At 30.4% G+C, this 12795-nt stretch overlaps 1 protein-coding gene across 1 annotated transcript; it reads left to right on the top strand.

Moving 5' to 3' along the window:
- Positions 1-9197: 9197 nt before the first annotated feature.
- On the top strand, positions 9198-12049 carry LOC124917070 (cellulose synthase A catalytic subunit 3 [UDP-forming]-like). The gene is made up of 8 exons (XM_047457639.1): positions 9198-9355; positions 9435-9633; positions 9959-10176; positions 10272-10344; positions 10450-10651; positions 11054-11315; positions 11507-11624; positions 11710-12049. The coding sequence occupies exons 1-7, from the start codon at positions 9332-9334 to the stop codon at positions 11540-11542; spliced, it is 1014 nt and encodes a 337-aa protein (XP_047313595.1). The 5' UTR covers positions 9198-9331; the 3' UTR covers positions 11543-11624; positions 11710-12049.
- The last annotated feature ends 746 nt before the right edge of the window (positions 12050-12795 follow it).

The raw sequence follows: 12795 nt of genomic DNA, 5'->3' as shown, positions 1-12795 counted from the left end.
CCGTTAAAAATACTTTTTTTACTAGTGAGCATTTTTATTTTATTTTTAACCGTTTCAAGTTTATGGAGGGTCAACCACAATCCGATCCAAATATCCATTTACTCTCACATATATCCAAATTAACTACAACTTTCGACCCCGCAATCCGGACACTTTAAAAATTAAGCATCATTATATATATATATAGATTAGTTAGTTAAAAAGTTGAACTTATATTGTTAAAATGTCACGCGTTTATCAAATTTTGGGGTTGAATTTAAAATATAAAGTGTTATTCGCATAGTTGGTTAAAAGGTTGTACTTGTTTTGTTAGGTTGCAAAATCAAACCATACCTATAGCATTTTTATTTTATTATTTAGCATTTTAAGTTATGGGCGGGTCAACCCACCAATCCGAGCCAAGTATCCATTTACTCTCACATATATCCAAATTAACCACAACTCCTCGACCCAGTAATCCGGACATTGTAAGAAATTAAGGCATCATAATATATATATATATATTAGTTAGTTAAAAAATTGAACTTATATTGTTAAATATCACGCGTTTTATCAAATTTTGGGTTGAATTTAAAATATAAAATGGTATTAGTCTAATTGGTTAATAGGTTTGTACTGTTTTGTTAGGTTGCAAGTTTGAACCATAACTATAGCATTTTTTAATTTATTTTTAACAGTTTTAAGTTTATGGAGGATCAAACCACAATCCGATCCAAATATCCATTTCTCTTCACATATATCAAAATTAACCACAACTCTCGACCCCGCAATCCGACCCTTTAAAAATAAGCATCATTATATATATGATATTAGTTAGTTAAAAAGTTGACTTATATTGTAAAATGTCACGCGTTTATCAAATTTTGGGTTAAATTTAAAATATAAAGTGTTATTAGCATGTTGGTTAAAAGTGTGTACTTGTTTTATTAGGTTGCAAAATCAAACCATAACTATAGCATATTTATTTTAGTTTTAGCAATTTTAAGTTTATGGGCGGGTCAACCCACAATCCGAGACAATTATCCATTTACTATCACATATATTCAAATTAACCACAATTTTCGACCCGGCAATCCGGACACTTTAAAAAATTAAGCATCATTATATATATATATATTAGTTAGTTAAAAAAATTGAACTTATATTGTTAAAATATCACGCGTTTATCAATTTTAGGTTGAATTTAAAATATAAAGTGTTATTAGCCTAATTAGTTAAAAGGTTGTACTTGTTTTGGTAGGTTGCAAGTTTAAACCATTCCTATAACATTTTAATTTTATTTTAAACCGTTTTAAGTTTATGGCGGGTCAAACCACAATCCAACCCAAGTATCCATACTCTCACATATCCAAATTAAACACAGCTCTCAACCCGGCAATCCGGACACTTTAAAAATTAAGCATCATTATATATATATAGATTAGTTAGTTAAAAAGTTGAACTTATATTGTTAAATGTCACGCGTTTATATCAAATTTGGGTTGAATTTAAAATATAAAGTGTTATTAGCCTTGTTGGTTAAAATGTTGTACTTGTTTTATTAGGTTGCAAGTTCGAACCATACTATAGCATTTTTTAATTTTATTTTTAACCATTTTAAGTTTATGGCGGGTCAACCCACAATCCGACCCAAGTATCCATTTATTCTCACATGTATCCAAATTAACCACAGTTCTCGACCCCGGCAATCCGGACAATTTAAAAATTAAGCATCATTATATATAGAGAGAGATTAGTTAGTTAAAAAGTTGAACTTATATTGTTAAAATGTCACGCGTTTATCAAATTTTGGGTTGAATTAAAAATATAAAATGTTATTAGTTTAGTTGGTTAAAGGTTGTACTTGTTTTGTTAGGTTGCATTTCGCTAAGTGCATTTCGCTAAGTGTATTTCGCTAAGTGTATTTTCGCTAAGTGCATTCGTTAAGTGTATTTCCCTAAGTGCTTATTTATTTTGATTAATAAATAAGTAATGTAATGCATATTTATTTTGCTAATGATGTTTGAAGGATGAATATTGTGCTAATTTAAAATATATTTTAATAATTTGGTGCAAAAATTACTTTAAAGTGTAATTTAATTTATACTTTAATATTTGACAAACATAATTTTTTTTTAAAATTTACCCATTTATCATAATCAAGATGAAAATAATAATCCATAAGAAAGAGTCCAATAAAATTCATATAAAAAAAAGTAGACTATTATTGGTTAGATATATCATATATATCCTGATCATAATACACTTCTTTCATTACAAAGTTGTATACATGCATTTAAAACATGAACAACACTGATAAAATCAAACCATAAAACCAAAAAAAAGATAATAAAAATAGGAAGAAATTCACATAAGTTCTCCATTGAAGAACCAAAAGATGAATTTTAGATGATTAAAGCCATGAAACAAGTGAGAATTACACACATACAACATATTATTACATACATAGAAAAGAGCAAAATCTATTAAGGTTCAGCTTCAGCGACACAACTCTGGCTTGCCGATTACTCTTCGCAGACTGACGAAAACAACCGCCAAATAAGAGGTGCCCACCATGGCCTTCGTACTATTTGTTCTCCTTTCAAACAAGCCACTGAAAAAAGTTTATTTTTTTATTATCAACAAACTAAAGCTAATAAGATTATAGTTTTGGAAGAGAGTAAAGGAAGGACAAGAAATCGACCAACATTTAATTCGCCTCAGTTCCTTGCAAAGGGTTATAAAGTCACCCCATTTCATGTGACATCGTCTTAAACCTAAGTATATGTTCTATCGTGAACATTGACATGCATTCTAAGTATTCCCCATTTACACCAATTTCTTGAATATTTGACGATAACTCCTAGATTTATCTCTTCTAAATTTTTGCACCAAATTATTAAAATTATTTTAAATTTGCACAATATTCATCCTTCAAACATCATTAGCAAAATAAATAAGCATTACTTATTTGTTAAGTCAAAATAAATAAGCACTTAGGCGGAAATACACTTAGCGAAATGCACTTAGCGAAATGCATTTAGCGAAATACACTTAGCAAAATGCACTTAGCGAAATGCACTTAGCGAGATGCACTTAGCGAGATGCACTTAGCGAGATGCACTTAGCGAGATGCACTTAGAAAAATGCACTTAGCGAATTGCACTTAGAAAATGCACTTAGCGAACGCTAACAGATCTGAAACGGAAACACATACGATCTAATTAGAGATTTTCTGCAAATATCAACCAATAACAAATAATAACCTACACGAAATGCTCAAACATGAACCAATATGAACCAAATAACAATAAGAATCCACAAATATGACCAAATATGAACCAGAACGAAATATGAAAAAGATTTTTTAAATGAAGAAAATGTAAACATGAACATAACTCGAATTAGATTTTGAAATGAACATCTTCCTCGACCTTCAAATCCTTAGAACCGGAGACCCTGCATACACATAAATCCTAGAATCGGAGACCTGCATGCAAAATAGATTTAGGGTTAGTTCTATATATATCTGTAAATATGTATAGATAAAAACATAAATGGATTAGGTTAGATCTTGTAAATCTGTATAGATCGTATGAACTGAACCGCCGCCTGCAACCTCCGTCGCCGTCGTCGCCGCCGGCCGCCGTGAAAGAGGAGAACAGGAGAGAAGATAGAGAAAGAAAGAAATCAAGGAAATGAAAATATTAGAGTATTTATACTAACCCTAATCCACTTAGCGAAACGCTAAGGGACTTAGCGTTTCGCTACAAGGACAATATCGTCCAAAAAAAATAAAAGACCACGAGCGCAAAAAAATTAGCAAGGCCACCAGATCAAATAACCTCATCTTTGAAGTTATTTAATCAAATTTCCATAATATTGGACTAAGAAGGAATTCATGCCTAACTTAAATTTGTAATGTTTGAAACATAACATATATATATATATATATATATATATATATATATATATATATATATATATATATATATATATATATATATATATTATATTTTAAAGATTATGACATTTTCAAACTAAAATTTCAATTAGGGATTGATAACAAATATAATAATGTAATATTTCTTTTCAAGTGCAATTATTTTAAATAACCTATATAATTATTACTTTTTAGACTGATCAAATTATTTTTTAAAAAAATAACCAAGATTGTTTTCCAATACCCATATGAAACAACCTCTTGTTTTTTTAGTTTGACGGATTTATTAAAATAAAAATGATTGTTTTTTTCAGGTTGCATGTAGTTATTGTATATTCATGTATAATGTCAATTTGTACATAGTTTTTTAAAGAAGATGAGACAATAAGAAAAATCAGGATGATAGGTATATCACATTCAAATAAAAATAATTCAAATTTCTATGTTACTTTGTAATTTGTGATTTCTGTTCACGTGAAGACATTTCAACTCTAACTTGAAAAAGTTGAATAATAAAAGTTTAATAAATTAGGTAGACATAATATAAATCGATGAAAGCAAAAGCTTGTTGATCATGGTTTATATTGATTATTTCAAAAAAAAAAAAAAGAAAAATTAACTCACATAATCACTTATCTTTTCAATGATCAATAATTCGGTTCATCAAGTAAAAAACAAAACAAAAAATGGACCGAAGAAAAATAAAATGAAAAATCTTCTTTACAGATCAAATTGATCTTTTAGTGTAAGATTACACAATTATATATTATTTAAAATCAAAGATAATTAGTAAAATAATAAAATATACTTAATGATAAACTTAAATTATGTTGAAACTAATTTTATAGATGATATGGTAAGAGTTTTTTAAACACTTGCTAATTATTTGTCAAGTCAACTAAATTATGAGGAAAAAATAACTTTAATTACGGTTGAGAGATAGAGAGCTCTCAATAATGTTAATATTGAAAATAGTCTATTAATAATATTTAATTTTGGATGGACAGGGATTAATTAAAAATGTGTGAATATTATCTTTAATTTAATTTGTAATATAATGATTTCATTCGGTATAGAAAATAATAAATTATTTTAATTATTTATAACCATAATCCATATTTTTATTAATTTAATTTATTTATAGAAAAATCTCAGTCAACGACAAAAAGTTATATTTGTAACGTTAGTAAAACAATTTGTAAAAAGTGCATATTTGTATGAATTCTTTAAAACCAAGTTCAAGCTCCTCTAATTTTAAGTTTAATTATAATTAATTAAAAAATTAACTTGACTACAATTATAAAATATGTCATAATATTTAAAATTCCATTCATATTTGATCTCATCCTGAATATATATCTGAAAACATCGAAATCTTTTCTTTTTCTTTATGAATATGTGGATTTATATTTTATAAAAGATTTATCAATAAGAACATATATGAAACATTAAATATATAGGAAAGTAACTAGCTCCATTCTTTTCAAATTTATCATAAAATTATAATCTGGTTTGTTTTCAAATTATAACTAGCTCCATTCTTTTCTTTTCAAATAGTTAGTCCTTCCTTTCTGGTTTGTTTGTATGTCCATCATCAAGCAAAAATTATTTTTTGTTGAAGCATTATTTTTTGAATTATTGATCATAAAAACTAATCCATCACCTGCATTAAAATAATAATAATAATAATTTGGAATGAAAAATAAATAAACAAGAAGAAAAGGACACCATAAATATAATTTACATTGTAGTGGATACTAGTAGCTAACTTTGGGAGAAGCTTGAATAGATTAAAAAATGAAAATAATATTAATTACCAACTTTTTCATGTAAATAATTGTACCACAATGAATTAATAAGATTACCAACTTGAAATTTACGTGAAGAAACTACATATTTTATTTAAAATATCAATACGATAAATTAATTTATTAGGTTTCTTAAATATTATTTTCAGTATCCTAATTGAGTTGAAAAATCAAAATGAGACTAATAATTTTATGATAAATTTGAAAAGAATGGAGCTAGGATATTAAGGTGAAAAATGAGACTAATAATTTTATGATAGATTTATCATTAAAACGATTTAAGGTGGCATTATAATTCATAACTTAAAACTTATTTTTTTTTCTAGATAAAAGCACAGATATTCAAAAATCGGAGGTTATAGTTTAATTTGAAGCTTTGTCCATCGCATACTCTAGTTAAGTCCCTTTTATTTTAACTTCTTTTAAGTTATTGTCATAATTTTTTTTTTGTCAAAATTGGCTTATTTTGAGGTTCATACTTCATATAATTGATGACAGTAGTTTGATATTAATTTTGAGGTTAATACTTCATATAATGATTATTAGGTTTCTAGGTTATCTTTTTGTAGATGCAAAATTTGAGATTGTAAACTTGGATGAACTAGATACCGAAAAAGAAGATGAAGAGAACAATATTAATGTCCCTATCGAAGACAATGAAGTGACTACTGATGTTGATGTTGGTGATAATTTTGGTGGGACAGATTTTGATGAATGGTGCGAGTGTTTTACAAATAATGAGTAGGTGATATTTATTTTAATTACTTAAGAGTTTGTGTTTGTTTTATTTGTGTTGTCCTTAATAGAGACAATAAACAAATTCTAATTGTGAAACAATATTTTGAATTTTAATCTCTACTTTTACTTTGACTATTATGTATTAACCAATTTGATAGATCTTTGTATTTTTGTATTGTTTATTATTATATGAAACTCATTGTTTAAACCAGTTGACCCACCGGTTGAACCCAGTAACCTAGTGACTCATCACGAGTTTATGTAGTTTGAAGAACACAACATCAATATTTCACTATCTCAAGCGTTTTCCATCTTGAATTTGAGGAAAATGTTAGATGGTAAGATAATATATGTAAGATATTATCACAATATTCTTTTATGGGGTATTCAATATCTGCTGTGCTAGTAGTATTTTGTCACAATCTCTGAAAATCCGCCAAATTTATAGTTGAAATTGATTTTTTTGTTGTTTGTGATTTTTCTCTATCATGATCAAATTTGTTTTTGGATCATGATTAGGTTATTTTTTAGATCGTGATATTATAGGGTGATTTTTTGTTGCTTTATTAGGTTAAAATCATTTCTAGATATTGATTCAAATTTTATAGTATAATATATTTTTTGCTTCATTTGGTATAGATATTCATTTTTCATAATTAGATTATTTTTCCGGATCATAATCAATCTGAATAAAATGATACAAAAAGTCCCCATGTTCCAAATGAGCATGGAAGAGGCTGAAGAGCCCGGAATGAAGAACATGGGGATCCCTTCAATAATCTCCTAAAAATCTGACAAATCTGTTTGCTAATCTATTTGTTTCACACTCATAACAGAGTAACTTGGGAGGTTTAGATGGAATTCAAGGACCAGTATATATGTGGGTTTGCCAATTTAGTTGTTTATATAATATATATATATATATATATATATATATATATATATATATATATTATTTTATTTTTAATTTTTTTTTTTTATAATTTTATATATACGATCTATATACCACGTGTACGAGGAATATATACCTATTTTCTTTTCAGCCCAAATTATCGGTTTATATAATTGAAATGATTTTAAATGTTATAATATAAATTCAAATAAAAATAAAAATAAATATAAAATGAGCATAGAATATTTAAAACTTAATTAAATGTAAAATAATTATTTATAGTATTACTTTATACAAAATGTTTTTCAACATAGTTTTTTATTTTATTTATAGTACTTATTATTTTATTTTTATTTTTTTAATTTATATTTTATTATCAAACCGGTTATTAACCTAAAATTTTTAATCAAACCTAACATGTTTTTATTTTTATTTTAATAACTATATGAAAACATTTGGTGTAAATATAAAAAAAGAAAAAGAAAATAAAAAGAAAAAGCGGATGGCGGAGTGGGTTTTGGCGGGGGAGGAGAGGTGTTTGAAACAAACATAATATTAAACTATTAAACAGAGAGTCTTTCAGAGGTGTCTCATTTCAGATTCTGTTGTTTCGAGAGGAAATGGTGAAGCATTTTTTGTCTGGTCTTGACCGCGATTTAGAAGAGGATGTCAAAGAGTTGGAAGAACACGGTCTCTTGGATGCGCATTTGATTAGGAAGATTGATATCTTCAATGGATTAAGGAAATCTGTAGAAGAATTGAGAGAAATGATGAGTTTGGGTAACATCCGACGTCAAGATTTTCAAACGAGTCCTCCGGAATCAGAAGGGTAAAAGTAAAAACAGCAAAAGGAGAACTCCGGCGATTGATGAAGGCGTTGTTGAAGAAGAAGGACTAAATCTGTAAGTCGGTGGTCGGGGGCTTCTTCTCTTCTTATTCGCCTTGATCTTCTACTCCACTCTAGTTAGGCGAGCTCCCCCGGACGCCGGCCGGTCACTTTTTTCGTTTGCATATAAATAAAAATAAATACAATGATTTCCACTATAGGGTTTTTTGAATTCCTCATTTCTTGTTTGTTCAATAATACAGTGATTTAGGGTACTGTTTCGATTTTCGATTTTCTACTTATATGCTATCAATCCATCAATCAATTCAATGAATGCATCAGTAAGATTAGGAACTCCTTTGTCCTAGTAGTTGAGACTGTGGAATGTTGATCTGCTGAAATAAAAATAAAAAGAAACACAGAGAAGGGATTTCGTTTAGGCGAGTTCTTCATCTTGTCGATTGCAGTATTCGCTTGGATCTGTGCTAATCGTTTAGGCGAGTTCTCGACGGAGGAGAACCGGAGCTTTGACGAAGCGAACGCTCCGCATCTTGCAGGTGCAGGGATCGCCGAAATTCGCCGGAGCAGGGAAGAGAGCCGCCGGACGACGATTTATTTGTTTTTTTTCCTTTTCCCTCGTCAAGTTTCAAGAGGTCCCTGCACCTCTTATATTTTTAAAATAATATTACAATAATATAAAATTATAAACTTGAATTAATATGTTTATAATTGTCTAATAATCTTAATTAAATAATTTAAATAATCTTAATTATAATACTTAAACGTGACATTCAAGTTTTTATCTTATATTTATAATGTCACCAATAATATATATATATATATCAAACACGGGGTTTCACCAAACATTATATATGCAACAAAAAGTAATGTGCAACAAGGATAAGACAAATCATCATTGGTCATAGTCAATAAGACAAATTCACTAAGACAAAAGTCAGATCAATATGACAAATCTCTGTAATCCAAGTTAAAAAACATATTTGAACAAAGCTCAGTTTTTTCCCTCATAAATCTCTGTAATCCTTAATGAATCGTTGTTTCAGGTCGTGGAACTTTTGAAATGTTAGTAGGGTAACTTTGTAATTGAAGTTGAAGAGACTTATACTCCGTTTTTATGAGTAACAATGGAGTCGGAAGGAGAAACTGGGGTAAAGATCTAAACATTTATATACTGTGAACTGGGTTTTGATTGATTGGGTTGACTGACTTAACTTTTTTCTTGTCCAGAGTAAGAAGCAATTGAAGAATTTGGGTGGTCAGATCTGCCAGATCTGTAGTGATAATGTCGGCACAGCTGTGGATGGTGAACCATTTATTGCTTGCGATGTTTGTGCGTTTCCTGTTTGCAGACCATGTTATGAGTATGAGAGGAAAGATGGGAATCAGTCATGCCCTCAGTGCAAGACTCATTACAAGAGGCATAAAGGTTTCTAGATTCATATCATTTTATCATTCATGACTATTAGGTATTTAGCTGAATGATTGTGTTTGTGATGACATAGTGTTAGTAATCACCCTTTAGAAGGAATATTGACATAGAATGACTGAAATTGCCAATTGTCAAAGTGATTTCTAGATCATAAATCTAATTCATGGTGTAAATTTATAGATCTTTGTGATTTTTGGTAGATTTTTCAGGATGATGATAACATGAAAAAATTGTACACCAAAAGTGATATCTAGTCTATCAAGTTTGTATTTAAGCATGTTCAACAACAACATTTCATATTAATTCTTGCATTGGTTAACAGGAAGCCCAACTATTCATGGTGATGGAGAAGAGGAGGTTGATTTGAATGCTGCCACTCGAGATTTTAACCATACGGAAAATCAGTATGAGAAGCAGAAAGTTGCAGAACGTATGTTGAGCTGGCACACATCTTATGGACGAGGTGAAGATGTTGCGCCTCCAAATTATGACAAAGAAGTCTCCCACAATCACATTCCTTTACTAACTAGTGGACATGAGGTGGACCACATAAATCAAGTCATTTACGTTATATGTTATATGACTTTGGCTTGTTGAATTGGTTGTATCCTTACTAAAGTTATTCTTTATTGAAGGTATCTGGAGAATTATCTGCTGCATCACCTGAACAAATGTCCATGGCATCTCCTGGACCTGCTGGAGGAAACTGTATACAATCACTCACTTCTACTGCATAGCTTTCTTGTGATTTTGTATCTTAAGTTTGACTTCTGAACTTCAATTCAAAATTCTGAAATACAGTTAACTTTGCAGCAAATATTAGGGTTGTCGATCCTGTTAGGGAATTCGGTGCCTCTGGATTGGGCAATGTGGCTTGGAAAGAGAGGGTTGAAGGGTGGAAGATGAAGCAAGATAAAAGTACAGTTGTTCAAACTACAACCAGTCACGCGGCTTCAGAGAGGGGTGTTGGAGATATTGATGCTACCACTGATGTGCTTGTGGATGACTCTCTTCTGTAAGTTAAAATTCATATCACAGATCTGTAGTGTTGATCTAGCTTTATTTCATTTAGTTGTATTCCATGTCTCTTAGGCTGTGTTTAGTTTGGGCAGAATTGGAATTGGGGTCGAATTCCAAATCCTTTGTTTGTTTGATGAGTAATAATAAAATATGGAACTGAATGTAGATAACTTTTTAAATTTCAATTTCATCCTTCCTACTTCAAAAACAATTCTATGATTTCTCCAAACATAGCCTCATTCTTATTCAGAATCGTCTCAGCTTTCATTGATTAGTTTCATTTTGAAAGCTTTACAACTTTAAGTTTGGCTTATTATATACATTTCCATTTTTCAATGATGATGGAGTGGCTACAGGTTCTAATGCTCCTTGTCCCTTTTTTTTTTTTTTTTTATAGGAATGATGAAGCTAGGCAGCCTCTTTCGAGGAAGGTTTCAGTTCCTTCATCCAGGATAAATCCGTATAGGATGGTTATTGTTCTACGTCTGGTTATTCTGATTATTTTCTTGCATTATCGGATAACCAATCCTGTGCGTAATGCGTATGCACTTTGGTTGGTATCTGTGATTTGTGAGATCTGGTTTGCAATATCCTGGATTTTGGATCAGTTCCCTAAGTGGCTTCCGATTAACAGAGAGACATATCTCGACCCCACTCAGGTGATTTGATATTCCCCTTCCATACTATGAACATATTTGTTAGCATGATTATTTTTTATCATGATCCAGAAAAATCTACATTTGTTATGTCATCTAGAAAACAATTTAGATCATTTTTGTTTTGAAAAAGGTCAACAATCGCGTACATTCCATTATCACTACCCTTTTTAATAAGAGAATTGTTGTACCAGCACAATCGCGTACACAAATCACACTGTCCTTCCTGAAGCTTTGGAGAAATGGTCACAAGCTGTGATGTGGAAACTTCTTCCTCGACACATGGAGATCATTCAAGAAATTGACAAACGGGTGCACCTCATTTTTCCATGCATCAATTTTGAATGCACCAATTATTCGTTCTTTTTTCTTATTAAATAACATGTTCCTTTTGCAGTTTATTGAAATGGTGAAATCCACGTCGTCGCCAGACCTTGAGCATAAACTCTCAAGTCTATGCATTTTGGATAACAATCCCCAGAAACCAGTGGTTAGGATGGCAAACTTATGTGTGGTGTCTTCACATTCGGTATTGTTGAATCTCTTTCATATTCCTTCTCTTTATATTAGACTTAATACTTACTAGAAGGACCATGTAATTAAGAAGATCCCCTGAGTAGAAAGTTCTCTGAAGATTAAAAGTTACATGTTGGTTGTTGTTTGAGATCAACTGTAAAAGTTTTCTTTAGCTTATGTGACTTTATAATTTAATAATTCAAAACCTTTCTATTGGTGAACCTATGTTCTGATTTGGAGGGAAAACTGCTTCTTTTACGTTGCAAGTCGAGGGCCTTGTTTGATCTAGGGTTATATGAATAACCATGTGGTTATTTTCTCATTAGCCAGTTTGATGTAGGTTGTGAAAAAAAAAAGAAGTTATTTCAGTAAAAAGACATCCAAAATATAAATATATAATGAAACATTTGCAACATATACAAATGCAAAAAGGTCAACAACTATTTGAAGGTAAATTGTTAAACTTGTGAATGGTATTGGCATAAAGAGAGACACTAAACTGACATAAAAAAAAAAAATAATGATTCAGGTTGTGTTTGTCCCTAAAAACCTGAAAAATACATGAACCAGTTTAGCAAAAACAAAACTTTAACAAGCTCACATTCATAAAATTATGAATTGAAGCAAGTTCCCACATAGACCGAAGATCCCACCGCGCCTGCTGCGACGGCGGAGGCTCAGCGAGGAGAGGCGTAATTATCTTGCATTGAGGTGTCTGAGGTGGAGGTGACGATTCTTCTTCTCTCCCACGAAATCGTTCTTCTTCGCAGCTTTCTTCTTTCTTTCTTTCAGCTGCATCTGCCGCTACAACAGCTTGAACCCTTGCTTGTGCCCTAGCCGTAGAAGGTCGTTCCTTTCTAACTACAACTACAAAAATTATGGCCCATCATAAATTATGATATGAGGCTCGAACTTTGGACGTTTTTATGATATGGTGCTCGAATTTTGATTTGTGGCATATAAGAGC

This window comes from Impatiens glandulifera, unplaced genomic scaffold, assembly GCF_907164915.1.
Source record: "Impatiens glandulifera unplaced genomic scaffold, dImpGla2.1, whole genome shotgun sequence".
NCBI classification, from domain to species: Eukaryota; Viridiplantae; Streptophyta; class Magnoliopsida; order Ericales; family Balsaminaceae; genus Impatiens; species Impatiens glandulifera.
Note: the sequence above shows the minus strand (reverse complement) of the source record. Positions and strands in the feature narration are given on the sequence as shown.